We start from the raw sequence: 27159 nt of genomic DNA on the forward strand, positions 1-27159 counted from the left end.
AGTAATCATAAACACTCTTTCCTGCTGTGCCCCATTCAGTTTTATGTTTGAAAAGGAATTTGGAATGTACCATCATGCTCATATCAAACAATGATCTCCACATAACAAGTTTGTAACTTATTTAAATCAATTCTATACTTATAAATATCGTCCATAATCTTTTGATTGTTTTTATTCTTACATTCTCACTTTTTTTTTTCTTTTTAGTCAGTGTACCATAGAACACAGCAGCTTTCTTAGAATAGATAAGTAGCTATATCTATAAATGAATTTAAAACACATTTTTATAGTAAAAAAATCCTTAGGCAGGTATCACCTAATGGTATAAAAAAAGAAGCCTGTGGCCTGATATCTCAGGACATAAAAATGCATCAAAGACCGTCTCACACAACTTAATCAAGCTGCTTCCAGGTTCGGACAAATTCTGGTGAAGTAAGCCTAAACTATTATAAACCCTGCATACAACTACTTATAAGCTTGTTATAACTGTTGTCTATGTTTAAGACATAAAGTAAGATGGGAATTGGCGCTTGAGTAGTCGTATTGTAATGACAGAGCCTACTTATAGGATTTTTGTCATCATTGCAGGCTAAAAAAGTCACATAAACACTGGATAAGCATCCATTACTACTGAATCATTTATCCAGCAGCATATTGAATACATGGTAGAAAGTTAGTCAGAGCTACTAAGGATGATGTAGTTGCTATCTGTTTTAAAATATCCAATCAGTGTGAAACTAAAAGGCAATTTAACCTTTTTTTAGTGACTCCGGGCTGAATTTAATGATATTATTTCAAATTCTAAAACATTTAGACAGCTTAAACATAAACGCGAAGTAAAGAAATTAATGTGACTTTTACTATATTAGTGAAACAAAAGCCAAGCCTTTTCAATTCTTATTTGACTTAAGTCCCATCTTAGACTGAGAAAAACATAAAAACTGTAAGATGGACAGCTCAAGCTTGTACTGTAACTCTGCAGATATGAGATTTTCTTTAAAACACATTGTGTGATTTTCAATCCTTTGATTCATTTGTAAGGATATTTTAATTATAGTAAAAAAATATTTGTAAAATTATCTCCAATCTTGTTCAAAAGAGCCACTCATCCAGGATCCCGTTATGGGCTTGATATATAGTCAGACCTCTAATAATAATTGAATAATCTATCACCTGATAAATATTTATAAAAGTTTGACAATAATTAGTTTTGTGTACAATCTATTTTTGATAAAGTTACATTTTAAACCAAGGCTTTAAACACATTTGTGTATAGGGCCACTTCAGCATGTGCAAGTCTCTAAAAGGGCCAGTGGTATTGTATTTACTGCCAGGTAAATTGCTGTGGAGGGATGGATTCAATCTGTGGGCCTTAAGTTAGACACATATGCTTTAAAAAGTGCTGTAATAGTGATACATTGAATGATTAAAACAAACCAATACTTTGATTTTCCCTCTGCAAAATTACAAAACCTAGTAACTAAGTTGAACTAATGGCTTTTATTTCATATGAGCATTTGTGGTTAAATAATCCCTTTTTTCAAATGAAAAAAGGGTACAATACTGCACAATGCAGATTGTCTCTCAACTACTTTTGCCAGTTTTTAACCAGGGCCCTGATCCCACACTATTCAAATGACATATTTTGTAGAAGCTGAAATGGATGTTAAATCCAATACACAACAAGAAACATCTAGGATCAAACAAGCTTAAAGCTTGAGATGAAACATGGCACTGATAAGTACAATGGTCCATAGGATCACAAACATGATCAGTTAAAGAATACTAAATTACACAATTGGTATTTGTTCCCTGTATAGTAAATGAAGCACGCAAATTACAAATAAAATGCTACAATGAAGTAATAAAAACACACTGTAATGAATGTCCGATTCCCAGGCACAGTTTCACAGTACTTGCTTGTAGCATGATATCCTATACACCTAGCATGCCAAAAAGGGGGAAAAACGCCCACAGAGAAACTTTGTCCAACATTTTTCCCCTCAATAAACTTTAAATGGTTTCTCCAGCCCATGGGCTTATCGGGATAAAAAGTACCAAAACTCCATTTTAGCCTCAGAATTTTTGTCACCATTTACAACTTCTGCTGAGCAGAGACACCCTTCCAATAATCAAGGATGTCATGCAGGTCCTCACCTTTAGCAAACTGCACCTTCTTTCGAAGAGCATTTCCAGCTGTTACATAACAGGCCTCATCACGAGGCCCTTTTCGGTATGGGCGAAACCGCTCCCAGATACGTAGTGAACTTTCTGATGAGTACTCTGGGCTAGAAGAGTATCCAGAGTAACCGGAGTGTTGGCGGGCAGGCGAAAGCTGGGAATAGGATGCTGCGTCCCTGCGGGATCTTGTCAGGGGCTTTAGAAAAGAAACGCGCTGGGCTGGGGAGCCATGGTGGGACCCTTGGTAGTAGAGAGCTGGGACAGAGTGGCGGTGCTCCGAGCAGTGGTAGTCCTGCTGCACCTCCAGTTGCTGTTGCTGCTGCTGTTGTATCTGTTGTTGCTGATGATAATGATGGGACTTTTGGCTGTCTTGATGTTGGGCACCAACACCACCACTGTCGCAACCACCACCACCCCCTCCCCCACAGCTCCCACTCCCCACTAAAGGCAGCCTCTCCAGCGGTTCTCCACATCCCACAGGACTAGCTCGGTCTGGGTACTGTGGCTGTTTTTGGTTACAGGCATCTGGGCTTCTTGGTTCAGGAACATCCAAGCTATATACTCGAGCTCCTCCTCTTTCTCTGTCTCGACCTGTTGAGCCACAAGATGCAGTACTGCTCTGTTTCTTGACAGCATTTGCCATAACAACAGCAGCATCTGCGCTCATTTGGCGCTGAATTGGACGTGCAGCTGTGGCTGGGGGTGGGTGCCTGTATGGGGGAGTAACAACAAAGCCCCCACCACTTATCCCTGGTCGCTCAGAGAGAGGCGTATTTAATGCAGGCAGGGGAGGAGGAGGTGGTATTTTGTTTGGAGCAATGACTTGACATGTCTCTGTACCCCCTGGGATAATGCCACGAGTAAGGGAGGATGCACTGGTTGGTGGTGGGGAGGTTGGATTTGATGAAGCTGTGTGATTAGTTGAGGTACTTGAAGCAGCAACTGCTGCTGCATCAAGTTTTAGGGCATCTATACAGTTGTTAATAATTTGGTTAACTTTGTCCACCTCCATTGCAATAGTGGAGATCTCTGATGCAGAACCATGTCCATCATCATCGGAATCATTACCAAGATCAGTTTCATCATCATCCCTCAGGTCATCTCCCCTTCTACTGCCATGACCACCGTCCCCCACTCTCTCCATCCCCGCCCCTCCAGTTCTCACATCCATATAGTTTCCTTTACTTGTACCCATGGCTTCAGAGAAAGCAGAGGCCATCTTTTCCACTTGAGGGATAGAGGAAAGCCTTGAGGAGGTAGTATTTGCAGAGTGTAGCAATCCAGAGCTTGAGGAAGTAGACAGTTTTCCACCATGATGATGCTGATATTGGTGATGCTCCCTTGACTGTTCTTGAAGCTTTTGGACTGCAGATGGATCATTTGCTACTGCTGCAGCCACCTCTGGCCCATAACGCATTTCAAGTATGGTTTTTTTGACAGATATTGACTTTTTCTTTTCATCGTGCATCCGTTTTTTCCGAAGACAGTAGTAAACAATTCCTATAACAATAAGCATACCAAAAAGGCAGCCAACAATGGTCATTATGTAGTGAGTAGTGGTTGAGGGAGTGGGGAGCATATCGTCCCGGCTTTGTCCTCGAGTGGTAAACTGTAGACAGGTGTTGTTATAACGTTGCGAGTTACGGATATAACCTACACAGAAGGTGTAATTATTGTTAGGCCTAAGCTTGTCAAGAGTAATCTTTTGTATAGCTAATTTCAAATTGGTGACATCAGAGACCAAAGTGTTGTTGTATTGTGTAAGAATAAACATTTTGCTGTATGGTCTTGGGATTTTTATAATGACAGAGGCTGATGATGAAGAAACATGATGGAGCTTAATACTTGGGCTCAAGCTGTCATCTGTAGATGAAGAAGATGTGGTGGGCTGGTAGTATGGCCCAACACCAAACATTTCTGGTCCAATTCCAGAGGGACCATCAAGATCTGGTGGTAGAGAGGTCATTCCTGGAATCATAACACCATCTCTGCAGCGATGGTACAAAATGTTTTTGGCATTGCGGCCTGCGTGACTCGAAGCAAAAGGACTTAGTAAAGGAAAGCCAAACATTTCCCTTGGCGTTTCACATTGGAGGCGGTCATACGTGTGTGACACATTGTTGAAAGACTCTAACCAGAACAAAAAGCCAAGAAGATCACAACCACAATGGAATGGATTTGCACCCAATTCACATACCATCAGGCGATTAAGATCAGTGAATGTGGATGGGTCAAGGCGGGCAAGTTTGTTGGATGATAGGTCAATGCTGCTGAGACTAGGACATTCCCAGAATGCATTGCTTGCAACAACTTCAATGAGGTTGTGCTGTAGGAATAGGCACTGCATGCGTCCAAGCCCTCTCATCATGCCCTCAGTGATATTGGTCAACTTGTTGTAACCTAGTTGAAGAACCTGGGAGAAAAAAAACAAAATAGCAAATTTTTTGACCACGTTAATATTATGTGATGTCTCTAATAAAATTCAAGCAAATATCTTATTCTGTCAAAATGTCAGATTGAAGCTCCATTTTCTAATTACCTGTAAATTGGCTTGTCCAGCAAATGCACCATCCTCAATATAGCTGATTTCATTCTTGGTTAAGTTAAGGTCAGTCAAGTTTGTGAAGCGATACATGGAGCTGAAAAGCACAGCTTTTAGCTTGTTTTCGTTTAGTCTCAAATCATGGACTGTGTTGTTGATATGGTGGGGGATAGTCTCATAAGGAGGCTGGTTCTGACTGCATATAGCTAGCCAAACATAGCCTTTGTCTCCTTCAATGAGCCAGCAGTCCCCACTGGCCATGTCCGGAAAACAGGAAAAAAACAAAAGAGAAGAAAGCAGAAGAGGAAGAACAGAGACGATAGAAGGACACTGCATGATGGCTATAAAAGACAAGACTCAATGCAAAGGCTACAGTGAGGGCAAAAACGGAGGATTTGCTTGCAGGAAAAGGAAATTGGTAAAGAAACAAAAAACCTCCAAAAGAAATGGGCTGGGTTGGGTGCCGAAAAAGGAGTGAGGGATTTACAATGGCTTTCTCAGCATTATGGTAATTAGCAGTAGATCCATGTTAGGTCATTATTTCTTGAAGTGTCAAAATTTTAAGGGAAGCAACTTTTCTTCATGGTCTCTCTGAAGACTTGCTGTGTGTGTGACTCAAAGAAACGGGACCTTGGAGAGATCTATAGAGAAAAAAAAAACAGAACAGAGTTATTAGTGTATGTCCTCACTATTATCTCTCATATATACATATGTGGGTGGCTGTGTGTGTGTATTCTGAAAAAAATTACAGTTAATGTATTTTTGAGGAAAAAAAAGCTTTGAAGCAAAAAACTTTCATTTTTATTTAGTCCTTTTGTTATAACACTCCTTGACATATCATCAGACCTTTGCCCATGTGTACAACCTAATCTAACAGTTGTAAATCAGCATACAGAGAACATTTTTCAGAGACAATACACAGTATGAAGCACAGAAATGCTTAAAATAATATCTCAGATATTCTTTGCTGTCACACTGTCCTGCCAAAAGCATAAGCTCCAAGACCCATCAGTATGCTATTTGAATAGCAGTCAACCATTTACATACAAGATAGAATAGTTGCATAGTACATGATGATAGACATTGTCCTTGTGTCTCGTCTGTACTAACATTCACACATTGCATAAAGATGCAAAGTAAAATTAAACATGTTCTCTGGAAAGTTTTTGCGTGACTGCACAGACACACTCAATTGCATGCATGTTGTTGCATAACAATATGCAGCCAACCACACATCTACAGTTCAAGATAACACATTGGGAGATTCTGTCCACATTTTCTTAAGTGTACCAGTGAAAAAGGTCAAAAGTCTCAACCTCAGAAGACTCAAAATTCAGATTTCTTTTCTATTCCAGCACAAAGAACTGGACTCATTACCAGCTATTCCTGTCCAGGCTCTCTAGAGATACAAACAGTGAATCAAGTTCATTATCATTTTTTCAGTCTGCTTATCATTGCTGCCAACTGCAAACCCCACATTCTTTGAAAGAAGACTATTCTGCATCTATGACCCTATTATGCTTTAAATGTTATCGCAGGGAAAGAATATGATTGGGTTAAAAGTGTTTACATGATGATGTTTAGACTACTGGGATCTTTGACAGCTTGAAAAATCAAATCAAGTTAGCTTTGAAATACCGGAGGACCTTAACATTTAGACCAGGAGACTGCCCTAATAAATCATTATTTTGCTGATTGAGGGTTTGGGTATTATTTTAAGGAAGTTTAAAAAATTTTTCTATTTAAGGCACAGGCAACTGCATCTCTTCTGACTAATTAGATAATAAGATTTGCTAAATAAAGAATCGATCCAAATGCATCGAAATGTAATGTTTTTTAATTGAGGCTTTCCATAATAAATTGAGAGTTTACTCTGCAACTCTATGGCTAAATGATTTAGCACAACTGAATGTTTAATTGTACTTAGGATAAATAATTCATTTTGTTTTTCACCTGTTCAACTACTTTCTAACGGAAAAACATAACATCTATTCAGCCCATAACAAACCCATTTCAGCACCCTCTTTTGAAATTCATTCTGTCATTTTCTTGTCTGCAGCTTATCCTCTCCGCATGAGGCATGATCTCATTTGGAGCTCTACAGAGCAAAACTTAAAGGGTTAACACGGGGTATGTAGGAGACACAGCATGTCTGCACAATCACATGTGCAGGATGTGATTACATAATGAGAAATATGGGACATGCATTGGCACTTCTTAAATGGATGAACAATTCTCATCAAAAGAACATATTTGCAAGAAATTTGGAGTTTTAGATGAGGCTTTTATTTTTACCTCATTTTATATGACACATGCTTCTAAAGGATCCTAAGAATGCATATAATGCAAGTAAAGCATGAAGCATTAAGGGGTAATAGTTTTTAACGACATGGTAATTAACTGCAGTAAACAACATCATTTACCATATGTTTAGATATCGAACGGTGAGTGCTTAGGTTGTATTCAGAAAGAAAATCCAAGCTGCAAAATTCAAGTTTCAGTTTTAATTCTGTCTAATCAGTAACATAAAATTTATACTTTATGTAGTTTCAAAAAAAAAAAAAAGTCAAAGTATATAAGTCAAGCAATGTTTGCTTGAGCTCACATTTTCTAACCGGTGCAGCTGGACCCATTTCTAGTTATTGCCCTAAGCGACCTTATCTCATATTCTCCATACCTCAACAGAAATGTGTTGTTCCTCAGATGTGGCTTCAGGAATACAGATGCCAATTTAAATTGTAAATGAATATTAAAACAATGGAAAAATTGCAGTGAATCAGCATGATGTTCTATTTCTTCTGGAGCCATGTGTTGCTGCATGTCCCTTTGATTATGGAGAGGAAACAGTCTATATAAAGATGGAACGAAATGTGTTTTGCATCTGTGCAAATCTTGTTGAAGATTCTTCTTGTTAATGTAAACAAAAACAAGTGTCACATAAACGGAGCTCTGGCTCACTCAACATACAGGTTGAACCTTAAAGTTGCCATGGAGACAACCTTATGATTGACAGTGACAATTTAGTTTAATGCTAAGAGAATGAAATGTTGTTGGCATTTGCATCAAATCAACATGTCTTCTTCACTCCATTACCCACACTGATAAAACTCCCCTCCATGAATTCTAATAGCTTCCAATAACCCTTGGCTGTGACAGGTGGTAGAATTGGAGGGGGTCCATATCTCCTCTACACTTTCACCAACATGACTCTTAGAGCCAGGCCACTGTCGGCCTAAATGTAATTTCATTGGCTTGTACTCCCCATGCCTCCAGTCGCATATGATGCTGCCACTGTAAACTGCATCACTTGTGAGTTAAATACAGCGAATAGAATGAGGTGCTCAAACAACATTGCACATTATGTTTTGTATTTGATTAGTATTTAAAATATGTTTGTGGTCCATATTTGAATAATCAAACAATGGCCCAAATGCAAGATTTATTATGGAGGACTAGGCCATTATAGTTTACATTTGGGGTGAATCCTAGCAAGGAGTTATGAGAAAATATATACTTAAAATGAAATCTGTGGATTACATCAGTATCTCATGTCATTTTCTTGTTTTGATTTGATATAAGGCAGTTATACACTGAAAAAAAAAGAATGCAACGGTTTTGGCTTTTACTTAAGCATATTTAGTTACTTTAACACAGTTGTTTTATGTTAGCAGGGTAGGACATAAAACAATTGTGTTAAAGTTACTAAATAAGATTAAGTTTAACATTAAGATTAATTTTTTTTTTTGAGTGTACAGGAAAGAGCAGAGTAAGAAACACAAAGCTCACCTGGTTTCCTAAGTTCTGTAGCGGTACTAAATGGATGCAGAGGTGGGAAGTAACTTTTCCATTTCATTTTTCAGATAACTTTTTACCTTTACTTTACAAAAGAAACAAATGTTTGTACTTTTCATTGCTTGAATTCTTAAAATGGCACCATTCTTTGAGCTGTATTGGTAATGAAAAGCTGTAAAAGTTGAAAAACTATGAGGAAAAATAAACTGCAGAGAGAATGTGAGCAGTGGTTGCAGTTTGTTAAAGAGAAATATTATCAGAAATAGGAATGAAGAAAATAAACTGGGAAACATTTCAGATTATTGAACAGATTAGGCAAAGCAAGCCTGTTATATTCCATGGCCATGTACTAAGAGAAATCCTCAATATTTTCAGCTCCAAGGATAATTCATAGGAAATGTGCTTCACTTTGTGCTTGAACTTAAAAACTACATACCTTTAGCATTGAAGAATTTTTTTGTCAGATCTAAAAAAAAAAAAAATCGACAGCATGTATTTTGGAAGGTTATTTGCAATAGAAGGAAGCTATTCTGTTTTCTTTACCTGGAGCCAGTTGCGATGCTGAAGCATCCTAATCACATTTTAAGCACCCCCCAAAAAATATTGGGGGTAAAAGTAAAATAAGTTTTTTATTTCTTTCATTTTCTATACGACCTTATTCAAACAAAGAAAAAAATATCACAAGAATTCATTAGATCAACCCTGTTTCTTAGGTTTAATGCATGATGCGTTTGTACATTTTCTCGTGTCTGCTCTCACCGTCCCCTTCGAAACACTGAGCTGTCTCAGGGAGCAAGCCAGCATTTAAAAGGTATTTATACTTTATTCTCTGACTCTGTGTGTGAGGAAATGCTCCCAGTTCAACTTTCTGAACAGTGCTGGTTTTATTTTCCTCAGTGCGCAATAGCTAGCACAGCACTAACATGCTATGAGATGTAAGACTGAGTAGTTTTAAATGTTTGTCATCTCAGACTTCACATCAATCAATAGGCAATATTGAGCACTTCTCCGACCACAATAAAGCTTCTAGTCAGCTACTTAACAATACACACAGTAAATAGTAAGCACGTTGGAATTATGTTACAAAATTACCACCAACTTAATGCATAACATTTAGTAAGTAATTAATAATAATTCCCTCTAAAAAGTATAAAGCCATATTATTGATTTGCATTTTTGTTTGCAGGGAGTTAGTGATGAGACAGATAGTTACAGATAGATGAAGATTTTTTTTTAAGCAAGGGAAAGCTTCAGGTAAGTTTTTTGTACTAAATAGGGAAAAAAACATTTTGTGCTTCATATGAACATCAATAACATCAAAGGAAAGAAAATTAGCTACAATTTGTTTGTATATATTATGCACCGATAGGCCCTATGCCAAAACTGATAATGCTTAATATCAATGTGGAGTCAGTGGTACAGCTTTTTGCTTTGTGTTTCTTGTGCTATCGTATGAATTGGGCCACATTGTTTGTTCCTGCGTTCTGTAATAAAAGATTGAGCATGTTTGCCATGCAAAGTAATCGTGTGTCTTTTGGCTCATACCAGAAAAAGGAAGGAGAAAGTAACGTCGGAGGAGCAGAGTGATCAGGGCAGATAGAGGGTGAAGGTGCTTCTAGGTTAAACACTGACAGATTTGAATTGTGGAGTATATCAGAGCATACTCAAAGCAGTTTTCAAGATAAATAATCTGTGTTTTGGTTTGACCAAAGCCATTTCCTTTTACTTATGCCGATTGAAATGTGTCAAAATAGATGTTGTTCTAGAATTTTGGTGTAAAACCTAAACATAAGAAAGTGAAAGGTGAATAGATATGATATTTGTTTATTAAAGAGAATTTCACTTATATTAAATGAGTTCTGGTTGACAGCAAAAAAAGAGTTAGTCTTCAGAAGACCATCATGTCAGGGGTTGGAGCGCAGGAGAGCAGCAGCATTATGGTAAGATAATATTACCATAAAAACCCAACAAAATGTCAGAAAACTGCAATGTTCGACAACGTTGCAAAAAATACACAACACTGGGATGGTTTTAACTTGAAGAATAATTCTAATTTAAAAGAAGCTCTAGGTAGGGGGGATTTTAGATTTTCACTTTTGGTAATCCTATCAGTTTTTTTGTAATCTAGTGGATCTAAAATGCACCAGATTAAAATACATTACATCAGTTTTCTAAACCAATAGACCACAGTCTACTCCAACCCTGCCTGAAGATTTCTATTTTTTTTTGGAGAAGTTCAAAGTTAAAAGACTATGGTGCAGCTGCGGTCCTGGCTGGTTGTGAAATGTCACTAACACTGAATGCAGTGGCCTTTATTTTAAAGGTATTGTGGAGACTTTGTGCACATTTTTGAAAAGATCCGCCTCTCAAATTTGAAAAAATAAAAATAAAAAATGCACATGCACAACCCTGTATCCGCTCCAGAGATTATCTTATTTTGATGATCCAACTGGAAAAAGAAAAAAAATCCTCCACTATACCTTTAAGGAAAGAAAAACTCAAAAGGCACTGAGGCTTTTGGTACATGAGTTTTTGGATTAGACTTTCAAGACTCAGTTTCTGAAATATATCGCAAAATCTTCTGGTCTTCTTCAGGTAAAGTGAGTATCATGTCTTTTTTCTAAGCCGAATGTGTTGTTATGGCACTAGATCTTGTAAAAACATGCATTCTGCTAAAACTGTCTCTGCTGAGAAAAGAAAAGAAATGTGGCCTTTCACCTGGACAGCAAATAAAATGTCCTGATGGGCATTTTTAAAACACATAAAATAAGGTTTGACCGTCTCATAGGATAAAATGTCAATTAAATATCTGTTTAGGTTGTAGCTGTTGGCGATCCATGCCAGCACTCCTGCGATTATTTTGGCAGGTGCTAGCAATGTATCTGTCAGCAGCTTATTTTCCTACTAAGCTCGTCTAAATGTAGCAGGAAACACATGCTCCTAAATGTAGATGCATGTGTTTGTACAAACTGTGATTACTCCATCAACACAGCTATTTTCCAAGTAGCTTTGGAGAGAACACGGAACAGTAAACACTGTCTAGCAAATGAACAAAATAGAGGCTGAATTATTTGAAAAAAGTTGGTTTTCTGTTATTTTCACTGTTTTGCTTAAGGTTTTTTTCTTTTAGAGCAAAATGTAATGCCTTTCATATTTATACTATTTTATCAAATGGTGAGTCAGAGAAACCCATGAAAAAAAAAATATAATTTCAATTGAGTGTGTATGGAGATATTAGGACATTAACAAAAAAAATCAATAGAAAGAATTCAAATGGATAAACAATTTCAGGTTTATGCTCTTTATTAGACCACAACCATTAATTGTCTTCTTTTAATGCTAAAGCCAAAATCTTTTTTTTTTTTTTTTTTTTTAGTTTTTATTCTTCTTTATCTATATTCACACCACTTTAGTGTAGTGCTTAATATAACTAAGCCCCATTATTCTGAGGAGATTAGGCTACTGTTGTTTTACTAAATAAAAGACTATAAAATGTTTCTTGAGAAAAACAAGCATTTATTCTTCTCACATATTACAGTACACATTTCTTTTTTTTAATTTACACCGAGTCACTTGAATTAAATTGTTCCACTCAAACGGTTGAGGCTTTACATGATTCATGCACCTGGCATATTTAGTTTAGAGTTACTCTTCAGTCTTTTTTTTTTTTTTCTGACTAGAAATCATTTGTATACTTTGGAGTGGCCTACTCAGTACTGCCTGAGGTAGCCAAAAAAATAGGATTATGTCGGGGAATTCTTTCAACCTCAAATATCCGGAGTTAATCACCAGAGTTATATCATCAAAATAGCAGCAGGAACTTACAAAAACCTGATTAGATCTGTTAACAGGAGTGTAAATAAAATACTGTGTATTATGTGTACTATTCTCGACCAGGAAAGCTACTGTATTACATAAAAATATGCATTTAGACAGCCTCAAGGCTGTCTAAATGGGTTTAATGGGTTAATTCCTTTTGAAGTTAAGAAAGCTTCGGAAACCGGCTTGTAAAGTATCCACAGGTGCTAATTTATTTGAATTTTATTTCTTTTCTCTGCAAAGCTGAATAACATGCAAGTAAAATAATTAAAATAACGCAGAGTTGTTTTTTTTCATTATTTAAAAAAAAAAAAAACAGAGAGCAAAGTCATTTCTAGTGATAAGTTTTTATTGAGCACTGTATGTTGTTTTTCTTAAACAACATATGACTGAATAATAAAATCTACATCTTAGGATAATTAAAGTAATCTCCTCATGATAGATATAATAGCCTTGGAAAGCCCTCCACTATTCCTAAGCTGATAAAGGATGACGTGATAATTGATTGGTCCTTGGGTGATATTTTTCACTTTGGTTTTGCAGTTAGCTCTTTATGGGTTTGTAAATGTTCTTCAGTGTCTCACATAGTCTTTAATACTTTTTTAGCCATTTGTTTTACGTTGTATTTTGCTCTGTTTATTGGTTTAGTTGAGTATTAATCCTTTAGCCTCAGGTGTAGCTTGATCATTGTTTTATAATTTTAGATCTCTGTCTTTTCATTTCTAATCATTTTACCTCTGCTTCTCAGTTCAGGTTCCCCTCAGCACAACATTTTCTTAATTGCAATCATCTGGTTCCCATGTCACTAATCACCTTCCCAGCAGTTACAAGACAGTCAATTTCCTTCACCGATTCTTAGTTTATTCTGCTAATAGCCTTGCCAGTTTGTCTGACCTTCGGTTTCTCCCCTGTTAACCCTCGCCTTATTGTTTTTTTCTCATCAGATGCTCTCCAATTCCCCCTGTGGTGGCTCAGTTTTATTTCTGTAAATTCCCTTAATACATGCTGAGATTCAATATGATTCTTATATAATTACATTTATACTTTAGAGCAAATCCGCCCCAAAACATAACAGATTTATTTCTGTTTATGGCATAAACCAAACTACATTTGAGGGACGCTCTCTATACATCAGGCTTTAGTTAACTGAGAAAAGCTGTTGGTTTTGTCTCCTGACTCAAGGACATAAGGTGCCTGAGGTATGATCATGGACTTGCTCATCGTCAAGCTGATTCACTGTGAAGGAAATAATCCCAAAAGAACACAAACATCATGAAAGTATGCACCCAGACAGGAAAATGATTAAAAACAGCTCTTACCTCTGTTTTAAAAATGAAAATTCACTACAAACATCACATCTCAAACTATTTTCTACCAAAAGTATTTGAGCCAGGTTTTATTTAAAAATATATATCTGGATGGTGGGGGGTTTCATTGAGCCAGTATGGAACACGAGCGCATGCATGGAGTTATATTAGATATTGGCATCAAAACAATAATTTGAAAAAGACTTCCAGAAATTATAAGACTAACTAGACTTGCATTCTGCCTGTGAGGTTTCTCAAACAACCACAAATACAGTAATCCTTTTTTGCTCCCAGTCTCTTTGTGCTTTCTCTTTGCTCTATATCTTTTAGTATCACAAAATCTTTCTACTCCCCCAACTTCAACTCTCTCCTGCTGCTTTCTTATCTCTCAGCTTATTTAATCCCCCACAAGCCTTGATAGTTGTTCCTGTCTCCCACTACCCTCTAGTTTTGCCTCCTCTGTCCAACAGACGTTGCATTGGTTTGCACATTTGTTTTACTTGCCTCTTGTCCAGGCTCATCCCCAGGAGAAAAGTCAGTGTAGTGTTGAGAGGTTTGGGATGTGAGCAAAACACTTTCCTCTCCACTTCACACAGGACATAAGGATGAGACAGACACAAGCAAAGGAGTATGAGGCTCCTCTGAGAGTTTAACCTTGTGTAGGTCTGAGAGAAGCAGCTGATATTGCAGCCGTCATAAGAGAACTGCAAAAAGCTGTCATGTTAGTTTTGTAGAAGAATCCAATTAATGACAAAGTGGAGGCAAAGGGGAAACATATTTCTTGATTGCAAAAAGAAAAAAAACACCCTACAATATAGTTCATCCGGACAGAACCAGTTGATAAAGTATGGACTGAGTATTGGGTGAAACAGGGAAGAAAATGGGCATTAATGGCGTTATCCAGTGAAAAATAATGAAAATCTGAGAGTTTAAATGCTGAGGGAATTGTGGAGAAAAGTAAAGAGCAATCAGGAGAGATGAGAAACAGCTGAGGAAACCAAATAAAGTTAGAAAAAGATTAATTAATACAGAGAAGCTGGATAGAAACGTAAAACCCAGGAGAGAGATCTAACAACGATCTTAAGGAATAAACTGGGATAATACTGACAAAAGAACTGGCTGGCCTTACCTGAAGCCACTGGGTTTGACAAATGGTTTGCAGCTCTAACCAAAACTGTTAAAGCAGCAAAAAATAATATTTTTGAAAACATTGGAGCCCTTCTGCAGTTATTTGATATCTTTCTTATGATTGAACTATTAGTAACTTTATTGTCCTGAAAATTTTTGACCCTACATTGTTAGAAATTATCCTAGTTTTAATAAAGTGAATCTGTACCATAAATCATTAAAATTGTTTTTTTTGTTGTAAATTTATGAATTTTAAAATATCAGTCAATATCTGTTAAGTATTTTGAATGAATTTAATATTTTTTGGTTTATTTTAAGCAAATGTATTACGCTATGATTGTTTTTTTTTTCTTTACCAACAATGACCCTAATACTTCATCATACAAATTGAATATATTGGTTTGTTGTTTTTCTGTGCACTATAAATAGCATTGAGACAGTGTAAATAAAATATGTACAGTATGGTTGATTTGATGTGATAAAAACTGTTTAAACTGCAAATAAACAGTATCTGGTTTATGTATTCAGTTAATTGCATGTGAGGCAGCAATACTTTTTTTAGGAAGTAGGGTAAAGCCAGGCATACACTTTGCGATCTTTTTTTTGTCCTTTTCAGGGCGATTTTCCAGTCATGCGAGAATTTTTCGATCGGGCCGACTTTCAGCCTGATCGTGCGTCGTGAGTCATGCAGTGTACAGGGGGTAATGAGGGGCGATCAGCCTTTCACGACCACCTCCCGATAAGGAATCCTAAGGTTAGGAGAAAGTCAAACATGTTTGATTTTCTCCCGACCATCGTGGGCAAATCGCTCAGTGCGCAAACAAGGATTCTTCTTTTTCCTCTCAGATGTAAACACAGAAGCATGGCGTGGGTGCGAGTGAAATGAAATTCTTATTGTAAAATTGACAGACCGTAGTAGCCATTTATTTGTGTGAATACGTCGTCGCACAAATTGCTAAGGCAGGGCATTTCACTCTAGTGTACTTCATATTCCTCTTCTACTCGTTTGGCTTCCGGATAGACGAATCTGAGTAACGCCATCTCAATGCGGAGCTGAGTCCCAAGTGGTTTTTAGACGTACAGTAAGCAGGCAGATCGCATCAGAGCGTCAGGCTGAACATGCATCGTGCGGTTTTGTCCTACAGTGTGAGCTGTAGCTGCTTGCAACGATTGAAAAAAATGACAGTGTATGCCCAGCTTAAGTTAATTTTTATTTTTCAGCATGTTACAATCGAATCAATCTCAACTGCTGAGAGAAGTGACTTAAGAAAAAAAAAACAAGCTAATTTCAAAGCATTTGCAAAATGGTGTAAATAATTATCTACATCTATTGTCCTGATTTATAGGAATTGTTTGAAGTTTCTGACTGTCTTGAGAGGGATCTTTTCTCTATTATGTCTGTGATTTCAAGCATATGTCCTTTTATACAGAAGATTTTATATATTTTTTTACTGATTAACTATTTTAAGTTTATACACCTGGTGTGTTCCTGGTGTTTTACATTTATACATGATACTTCAAATAAAAAGATCGTACTATAGTGTTTTTTTTTTTGGCAGATAAGGTGGATACATCCACAGTCACTGTATATAATGGTGAACATATGCATTTCCATGATCCTTCTTGGTTCTTATGTTTCTAGGTCTCGACAGCTATTTGGTGCTCAAGTAGGTCAGAAAAATGTTGCAAGATATAAATAAAATAGGAAGATCTGACAGGAGAGAAGAGCACAAAGAGAGGGCAGTGGAAGAGACAGCTTAGGCAGACATGATGAGAGGCTGTATTTGATCTGTGTACTCTCTGCAAACTTTCATGGCTTTGAGGAACAGTGAAAAAGTCGCATATTCGGAATCATAACTTATTCTGCTCACAATATTGCTGAAAAAGATAGACAGACAGAAAAGATTCTTCAGAGAGATAGTAAGAATTAAGAATCTCAAGTAGTGGACACAATATTAAGCTACATTAGGAGTTGCTTATGCATGATTCCATTGTTAGCATTGTGTGCTCCTCAAGACTTCTGATTTTCTTTCTTCCGTTTCTCTGTCCCTTTTGACCTTCCTTCTGTGCAAATGTCTGAATTTATTTTTTCCTGTGCGTAATGTTTATACCACCGTCATCTGTGCCTGCTCATCCATGACATCATATCCATTTCTTGAGTGCCTTGCAGGAAGAAGCGACACAGTGGAGTGTGGCAGGCTGACCCAACGGTCTGAGGCTAAATGGAGCGGATCACCTCACCAGGCCCCAAACTGACTGATACAAAGCAAGTACAGAAGAGTTTGGACCTAATTAAAGCAAAGGAAAAAAAATTGCAAAGGTTTTACTTTTCTTTACGTACACTGTATTAATATATTTGTTTGTACATTTAGTGTTTAATTGCCTGTGGATCGGTTCGCCCTAATCCTCACCGGTCCCTAATGGTTCCTCCTGCAGGTGGTGGACCCACTGAGGGATCAACTCACATCACATCACTCCTTCAGGCTGGGCCTGACCAGGTCCCATGGAGAAGAACCTGGCCACAAGGCCTATCTGCCCCAACCCCAAGCCTGGCTTCACGGTGGGGCTCCAGCTCTGTCGTGCCAGCCAATCATCATGGGGGCTTTTAGAACCAATCTTTGACCCTTTACCCAGATCCTGTTTGCCTAGGGAGACCCTACCAGGAGCAACATAGAACAACTTAGTCTCACTTAAACCCCTCCACCACGTTAAGATGGCGGCTGCTGCTATAACGCAGATGGTGCACTGTACCGTCGTGGTGAAGAGAGAGCTGAGAGAAAAGGCAAATCTCTAGATATACTGGTTGGTCTACGTTCCCACCCTCACCTATGGTCATAAAATCTGGATCATGAAAGTAAGAACGAGATACAAGCCTGTATCAAGCGACCCTTTTTTCTGCAGGGTGGCTAGGCAATACCTTAGAAACAAGGTGAGGAGCTAACTCATTCGGGAGAGAATCCTAGTAGAGCCACTTCTCCTCCATATCGAAATAAGTCAGCTGAGGTGACTTGGAAATCTTCAGGACGCTTCCCTCATGAGGTGTTCCAGGCACTTCCCACTGGGAGGAGGCTCTGGGGATGACCAGGACACGCTAGAGAGATGTAGTCTTTTGACTGGCCTGGGAGAGCCTTGGGCTTCCCCCAGCAGAGTCTGATGAGACTGCTGAGACTGTCCCACTTGAATTTGAAGAGGACAAGATTTAGTGTTTGTGTGGTTAAAAGAATTGTACATATATATGCTTATTATTGTGCTAATTAGGACAATTTAACCTCATTTAAAATTTTCAAGATCAGCTTTGTTTTTCAAAAATAGATTCTTGGCATTACTGTGTCATCACTGCATCATTTTTGGTTTTCATTCATCTTTGATTACTGCCTTTTGCTTTAATAGTGGACAGTGGATTGATGTCTTACCATAGCCTTTTGGCAGAGTTTTCACAGGACAAAAATATGACAGGCTGAAAGTTATTTGATGAAATATAAATTACTTGAATGTACATTTGATTTAGTATTAAGTAACGTAAATGCAAGTGCATGACAGTTAATATCTAGTCCAAATCAAGAGCTACATAAAAATCAATAACATTTATCACATTTATCCTTAAACACTAAGTAGCTTTGAGGTATTGTGAAATAACAAAATACATTTCATTGGTACTAAGAGGTCTACATAAGTAGATTAGTAATAGTACTTGTGTAATACTCATCAAAGATGTTGATGATGCTGCAGTATCTGCTTTTGTTGATAGCTATGGTTATTTTGTCTAAAACAGAGTTATGCAAGTCAGCCCTAATATGTTGATCAAGCAACAGGACGATTCAAATGGAAAAGCCACTAAAATGTCATGATAGCAATAAACTCACTGCTATCCAGGGCACTTTGCTAAAGTGGCAGGCTGATGTTGGCATCTACTATCATCTACTGCTTTGCTATGAGCTAAATATAATAGCTTATTTCAATATGGTTCATATTAAACTATATCTAAACTATAAAAATGTTTTTTTTTCTGCTTAATAAACTTGGCAATCATTTGAACATCACAAAATGTAACTTTTATTGTTTGTTTATTGCAGGTCAGTCACATGACACTAAAAGAAAGCTGAAGCAGCCATTTCAGACTGCCTTTTAACTGTAAATGTCACTTTTATTTATAAAGTCATTATAGAAAACCAAAAATGGACAACAGGAGTAAAGTTCTGATAGGAGAAATAAGGAACAATTTGTTCATAAAACACCCCCATTTAGATGAGCCGAAACCCCATCTGTTTCATTTCATTTTTCAACTAATCACCAATCTGTAAAAATGAATAGACAACATTTGGAGTTTCTGCTTTTTAGGCCAGAGGTTATGAACATGAATTAATCTAATTAATTTCTGGATTTAACACAAACCAGTATGTTACAATTTCTAGAGATCTTATTATTTAAATGAAAATTTTGTATGATTATCAAAACAAACAGAGTACATTAAATATAAAGCACTTTGAAAGAGATAATTCAAGCATTGCAAGTGCTGATCATTGATTTTACTCTCTGAGAAGGACATTGTTCGATTTTTTTCCCCCTTTTATTACCAGACAAAATAAATTATATTTGAAAATGCCTTCTTATTTTCCAAACAGAGGTTTTGGTCTTAGATTTACAAGGAAAATAGACTGATTGTAAGAAAACATAATTATATCCATGGTTTATGATCATGCCATATAATCTCAAAAAGAGAAAAGCAGAGAAATATTACCTTTGAATTTAAATTTCAAAGCCAAAAAAAAACAAATGTCATGTTAAGTGATGATAATAAAATAAAATGCATTCAAAATGTGAAGACACATTACCACAGCAGTATTCAGTTGTAATTTGACAGAAATTCATACCTTTGGTGTTGATGACGCAATATTGATTTCGTGCAATTTTAATTTTCAGTAATTATGGATCAAACAAATACAAATATCCTACATTTAGTAGCAGTACTCTGATTTATAGCTGGTAAAAACTAGTGTTGCGCCAATACCAATACGAGTATCGGGCGGGGCACCAATACAGCACTAAATGGTGGTATCGTTATCGGCAAGTACCAACCAATCGGGCACAGATGCCATTTTGAAAGCCAAAAGTTCATTCAATTATTGTCACCCATTCCAGGTAGGCAATAAAAAGTTCTACTGGATTCACTTTGTATTAGTCTTTTTCCTGCTTCACAAAAGCATTCAGCAGCTTGACAAAGCCATGATGGCAATTATTTTAAATCCAAGTAGTATGCAGTTCTTCATATATACACACACACATCAATTTCAAACAGATGGTATCGGTATCGGCCAATACTGCACAGCCAGGTATCGGGTATCGTATCGGAGACAAAACAATGGAATCTAATGAAATGGAAACTAGTAAAAGCCCATCTCCATTTCCTGACGCCAGAGGGAGAACCCTTTTGGAGCTATAGCTCAACATTCTATATTGGAGATGGATTGAAAACATTGATGGTTGTTTCAGAACATCTAGTCTGGAATTGATTTGTTTGGTTGAAACATCAGCATGTTTAAGCTCAGGACAGGGTAGTGATGCTGAGGAAGATGGGAGCATCACACCTTACAGATCAGAACCATCCAGAGTGAACCTGTAGCCTACAGAGTCAGACTATGAGCCAGAGGAAGGCTAATATGACACCAGCTTCCCTGGTAGAAAAAAATATGTCGGGGAAACACAGGTTGCAATGGCTCGGATACAGATAATCAGTTATTAGTTTATGAATATAAACTAGTATCTTAAATGAAGATGCTGTCTGGATAGGAAGCGAAACGTCTTCACACATGGAAACAAAGTCCAGAGTATTGTTCTTTTTTTTACTTTCTTTCTTTTTACTTAAGAATCTTCACCAGAATTTATATTTTTTTTATTATTATTTCAAAAATAAGAATTTGTAAAATGGTAAGGATTTGAATTCCCACCGTTTTATTTAATTTTATTTACTACATTAGTTACTTTCTATTACTATATTGAATTTGAATTGGTGTTAATTTCAAATTAAGTATTTGTCTTAATGTGATTTTTTATTCCACTGTATTTTTTAATGAGTTATGTAGTTTGTATCTTTACTTTAGTTTGAATGTTGTAGTTTTATTTCAGTCTCTTTTGAGTGTTTTACCTTACTGTAGTCAATGAATAGCTTTGTCACTGGGCCGATTTTTCTGTAATGCTCATGAAATGAAGGTGCTTTTTTAGTGAATTTATTAAACAAACATTTTTTCCATATTGTTTCAGTTTTTATCCATCCATTTTCCATTTTCTGTCACACTTTATCCCAGCTAGGGTCGCGAGGAGTGCTGGTGCCTATCTCCAGCTGCTTATCTTTCTCATTTTCGGATAAGATAGTTTATATTATACACATAATGGATATTAACCTGCATATATTATTAAACACCAATTAACTATGTTCATCTGCTTCTCAAAATGTGTTATATGTTCATGCATGTGCTGGAGTATTTCTTTTACAAAAATATTTTTCTTTCCATTCTACTCCAAAGAAAATATGCTGTTTTATTATACCACACCATCATAGAGACTGTTTTTCAAAATGATTTCCCTTTTACAATTCAAATTTGGTGACCAGTGTTTTGTGACAGTTCTAATATCAAGCTCGATGCTGCATGCTAAGTGAAGGCTTGAACTTCATTTTTCCTATGAGTAGCCTAGACCTTTTTTTTTTTTTTTTTTTCTGCATGCTAAGTGAAGGCTTGAACTTCATTTTTCCTATGAGTAGCCTAGACCTTTTTTTTTTTTTTTTTTTACATTTACCTGTTTGTTCAAATATTTTAGCTCACTAACCTCCCACGCCAGGTAATAAAAGCATGCAGTGTATCTTTCCCAGTGATTATTAATTTATTTTAGTTGCAATGAGTCAGCGGTGAATCCATGCAATGAGTCACAGTTAATAATCGTGAAAATGGCAAAGCCTATTTGTGGCCCCAGATGGACGGCTTTTAATACAGCAGACTATGGGACTACAGCTTGCTTATATGGAAAACTGACTGACACATGTGAGATATGAACAGAAGAACAGAGAACATTGCTGCTTACTGTGGCATTTGGAACTTTAAGATTTTTTTTACATGGATGTAAAAAGTGTTGTTTAACTAGATGCTCCTCTTTGTTTAACTTTAATGTTTTTGTTTTTTTTACCTTAATATATTAACTTTTTTGCTTAGTGATTTTTTTCATTGTTCTGTTTTCAGTAATATAAAATTGATTTCTTTGTAGATTCCAGATTTCAGTAAAAAAAAAAAAAAAAAAAGTGGGAAAAGTCCATTCTAATTAACTAATTACATGAATACATGGTTCCTGTCAGTCATGAGAAAATGACCTGGCACGTGTATGGAAAGAAATAAGCATCCCTTTACTCAGAGGGAAGGTTTGCTTTCTTTAAGAGCAGATCAGAATTGATATGTGCCCTGAGCAGATTAAACGGTACCAATGCAAGAATGCATATAAAGCAGAGAGAATTTCTGCGTGGGTGTGTGTTTGATTGTTTTTGAAAATGTCCTTGTGCTTCTACAACACAACTCATACAAGAGTGCACATACAGTAAGAACACCTAAGTATCTGTACCTGCACAACACTTGAATTCAACCCTGTGACGACACATTATAGAGTGGTTATGGTATGCATGTATCGTTTTAATCTTTTTGTTTCCACATTGCAATTGTTTTTGGTTATGATGCAAACTAACCGTCTGCACTGTTAAACTAGGCCACAGCTTTGCCTCAGGAAAATAAGACATGGAGGGACAGATACATTTTAAAGAAGAGGTTAGAGAAGGAAAAACAGGTAATGAACATATTACATAATGTGAAAATGCTTTGTGGCTGATCTATGTCAAAGTGAGTAAGACAAACAGATAGAGAAGCTGTAAGGATTTTAGAATCTGGAAGGTTTTTCCCAGGTCACACCTGTGGATTATTATTATTATCTAGTTTATTTAAAAATAATATAATGATAAGATGGTTTTGACTATGGGAAATGTTTATCTGTGTCACAAGATATTTATAACAACACAGGAAAAAGGAAAGCTATACGTACCGGTACTTATTCTACACCTCACCGACACTTATCTTTAATTAATAAAAATAAAAAAATAAAACAAAAGTAATAAATAAAACATGAAGTAAGTTATGTTAAGAAAAGAAAAAAGAAATCCAACTATTACATGATACATATATATATTTTTTTCTCACCACACAAATTTGCTCAAATTAAAGGTTGGGCTTTCATACTTGTTTGATTCAAAATTAAGCCACTGAAAAAAAAGGTCTGCTTTTTTAGAAGTATTAGTAAAATAGCAATCTGATGAGAGAAACAAAAGTGAAGTAATTTTTTTTTTTTTTTTTTTTTTATGCAATCAGGTTGAATAATTACAAGCATGACATCCTAAACCCAAACCTGTTCACCAATGCTGCCTTGACATTATTATTATCTGTAAACTCAAGTTTTCTGGAACATGTTTTCTTTTAAGACTTGAAAAACAAAACAAACAATAAGGGTAGCCTGAGTGTTAACTAACTGATAGCCTCTTCCTCATCTGTCCAAATCATATGGTGTCCCATCTGTCAGTTTCACCTTTCATCTCTCCTGTCCTCCTGTTCTCTGCTCATCTCTCTGCTTATCCTCATAAAAACAGATTCAGTGGAAGCTTGGTTAACTATAACTCTATTATCGGAATATATAGAGGAAGTTTTGTGCATTCATTAGATTTTATAACCTTTTTTTTAACTTAAATATATACATACTTCAATTTTTAAAATAGTACGTTATACTTTAAGGTTCATGATTTCTTACAGACTTTCCTTCAGAGAACGGCTCTATCTCATTTATCTTTTGAAAGTCATCTCATATCTTTCTATGTTTGCTCTAATATTTTTGATTTTTACATAAGATTTACCTTACATACTATGGCTATAATTTCAAAAGAAATCTGGCTTCCTATTACATGAAGAAACTGTTGAGAATTAATAGACTACTGTCTAAACAGGATCTTGGAAAACTCTTCTTTATGTTTATCTTTAGTTGTCATTACGGTAACAGGGTCCTCAAATGTCAGCCTAGCATCTCAACCAGACAGATACAGCTGATCCATAATACTTCTGCCTGCAATCTCACTAAAACTAAGAAAGTAGTCAGTCTGGTTCCCTGTATCTTAGATAATATAAGGATAATAAAAAGGGCTTTAAGATGTTTATGTTGGTTCACAAATCACAGAATGTAATAGCCCATAGTACATAATTATTATTTACTATTATGTTTTGCTCATGTACAACACTTTGTTTGATATGGACAAAGTAAACATGTACATGTTTACTGAAGAGTACTATATACATAATCTTATATAAATAAAATGGTCTTGCATATTATGGATTTCTGGTTTTATCAACCTTTCAGACTACTCAGGTCCTCTGGTTCAGCTCAACCCTGCATTTGCCAGAATCAGAGCCAAACATGGAGGAGCAGCATTCAGTACTAATGCTTAACCTTTCTAGAACAAACCCTTACAGTATAAGACTGCAGTGCTAAAACCCTGAAATTTTAAAAACTGATTGTTTGGAGCTGCTCTTTACAGTTTTATTAGATTTTATTTATTTTAGTCTGTTCTCAAAATTTCCTTTTCTTCACCATGATATCCAATCATTTTGTTTTATTTTCCTATATTTCTAATTATAGCAAACTTTACATTTGTTGCACTATGCAGATATTTGGACATGTAGCCAGTGATGCCAACTCCCAATAGTACCAGATGACATCAGGAAAAAAAAAAAGAAAGTTAAGAATATTACTGCATCAAAATATAAAGGTCGATATTTGTATATGATTTTCCCCCACCAGGAATTAATATGAATGTGAAGGTCAATTCTATTTGAGCAAAGAAAGAATCTCTGGTTCCTTTTCCAATAGAGAACTGATCAACCTACAACAGGACCCTGAGATATCTTTTTAAAGCGGGAACAATTTTCTATTCTTTATTTGATTAGATTTTTTCCAATTTTTCTGCATGAATGCTCAGACTGTCAAGGGGTGGCAACAGCAGCTTAAATCCAGAACTAACTAACCAGGGGAACACATAGCTTCAGGAGGGAATTAAGGGAATCCAGCAAAGAGTAACTGCAAGAGAGGAGTATATATGGCAAACGGAACAATAAAAAGATAAAAACAATAAAATGGGAGAATTCAATGGGGATATGAAGTGTTGACTGCTGGTCCGCTGACTGGACCAGACCTAAGCAGAGAGCCATGAGCTGCCCGTCCTCAGCCGGATGGGGGGGGCTGGGGGCCGGTAACAGACATCCCAAGTCTCCCGGGAGTCTCCTTGTTATAGATAGCTGTTCACGGATGCCCACAAGTCAGATTATACCCAGATTTTAGACTATGCGAAGTGGTGCTTTTTTAATATGAGTAGGAGTGTGCAGGCAATGCAATATTTGTGCACCATGTGCAGATTAGATCTACTTCAGTTGCGCAGGCACTACAAGAGAGAGCGGGCTGTGGGGAGGAGGTTGCTTGTGAAACCTGTGCGTATCTGTCCAAAGCGATGCTCTGTTCCAACGAGCATTCCGGGTGACTGGTTGTCAGAGAGCGTGCTGACTGGATTAGTCAAAGAATAAGCCAATAACCCAAGCCAGTCACGGTATGCTTCGCCCCGCCTGCCTTGCGATGTTTCGGGGAAGCATGGGGCTGCCGTTGTCCAGGCTACCGTGACTTGGTCAGGTTCGTTTGCTCCGTCCCCCACTGGCTCCCGTGCACTGTATTCGACCAAAATACCGGACGATTTCGAAATTTCCCCAAGACATTTTTTTAGGAAGAAAAGTAGGACATGTCTGGGAAAAAGGGGATTTCTGGTCACCCTACCATATCAACACTTTGATGTTTCAGTGAGTGAGTGCTTGTTGCTATGATGCGTCTTTGCTCAGCAGATTTGCTTGTTGTAAACCAATCAGCACACAGCTCACCTAAATATTAATGAGCATACCATAAAAGGAAGAAAACCTGTTGTTTCATTCTAGACCTTTTAACCAGGCTTGTATTAGGGCTCATAGAACAGCAAATATGCCATTTTCAGTACAACCAATGTTACACACCCTCTTCAGAGACCTTAAGGACCAGCACCAAATACCCTATACAATCATTCTATGACCCCCTTAAAAAAAACTATGGGAATGGGTATTGGATTTTTTTGGAGGTGAAATGATTCAGACTGCCCACTGGAAATATTTTACCTCAACAAAAAATTCAACATTATTAGCCTATTCAATTTCTTGTCAGAAATTGTGTCTTGTGAGACATAATTTCAAAAAGAAAAAAACACAACAATGGATTGCCCCATGCATCCCCATGTGGGAAATTGGACCATTCTTATCAACTCTGACTTATATTTAGTATGAATGTAAGGTATTTAAATGGTAGACATTTTAATCATATCCTAAATATTATAAATTGCATATATTCATGGTGAAATAAACAGGAAAGGTTTAACCTCAAAAATGTATAGGACATAACTCCAGTTATCAAAGCACTGGTTTTTAACATTATGAAGTCAATTATTCCCTGGCTGAGATATGGATGTAATAGGAAAAAAAGTAGGTCCTAAGGTCCTGGGAAAGGGGAAATACAAGAATCAGAATAGAGGATTTGGGCTGATGGAGAGAACAAAGGGCAAAATGGATAATGATATAAAACACTTTCCTATTAAATCTTCATGATACAGTATTGGGGGGGGGGGGATTTATTCCATCGAAAAACAGGAACAGTAAGAAAGAGCCTTCTGTTCTGTTATTTAGAAGCATCCTTATCAACAACTGAGAGACTGAGCCAAGGACAGACAGTGAGGGATGCAGTCATAAGAAAAAATAAATGCATATACAGGAAATGTTGACATTTTATCTCATAGGTACTCGTCAAAAAGATAACAGCTTAAAACAAATGACTTGTGTTTTAGCATATTTGTCAAAACTGCATGACTTAAACGTTGTTACCCAAGGAAGACAACACAAAGAAGGAAGCATAATGGATGTACTATGACAGAATCAGAGGAAATCACAGAAGTGGTGTGGTAAATACTGATCCTCATAGGATACAGACATGTAATGTGGCTAAAAAATCTACAGAGAAAAAAAAGAAGTTACACATTACAAAAAATTTAAAAGTGGGGGAAAGGCAGCATGTAAGTTATGCCAGTTAATAGAGGGCTTAAAAAGGGGGTTGTAAATATTAACTAAAGGTACTACTAATAAAATTACTGTACAATTGTTGTCTTGCAATTGTGTATTCATTAGTATTTACAACAGATCATGACATGAAAAATACTTGCATTTGTTTTTTTTTTTTGCAGTGTAGACAGTAACCTTAATT

General features: G+C 36.7%; 1 protein-coding gene across 2 annotated transcripts in view; it reads right to left on the reverse strand.

The window, feature by feature from the left end:
- Window positions 1-1324: 1324 nt before the first annotated feature.
- Window positions 1325-27159, reverse strand: part of LOC107099566 (protein phosphatase 1 regulatory subunit 29-like) — a 79616-nt gene continuing 53781 nt past the window's right edge. For both annotated transcript variants that reach the window (XM_015397744.1, XM_015397745.1), the window contains 2 exons: window positions 4721-5364; window positions 1325-4594 (listed from right to left, as the gene is read on the reverse strand). In XM_015397744.1, the coding sequence (XP_015253230.1) occupies window positions 2096-4594; window positions 4721-5059 (2838 nt within the window). In that variant the 5' untranslated portion in view covers window positions 5060-5364 and the 3' untranslated portion in view covers window positions 1325-2095. The remainder of the gene's footprint in view (window positions 4595-4720; window positions 5365-27159) is intronic.

The sequence above is a fragment of the Cyprinodon variegatus genome, unplaced genomic scaffold (assembly GCF_000732505.1).
Source record: "Cyprinodon variegatus isolate N-32 unplaced genomic scaffold, C_variegatus-1.0 Scaffold884, whole genome shotgun sequence".
NCBI classification, from domain to species: Eukaryota; Metazoa; Chordata; class Actinopteri; order Cyprinodontiformes; family Cyprinodontidae; genus Cyprinodon; species Cyprinodon variegatus.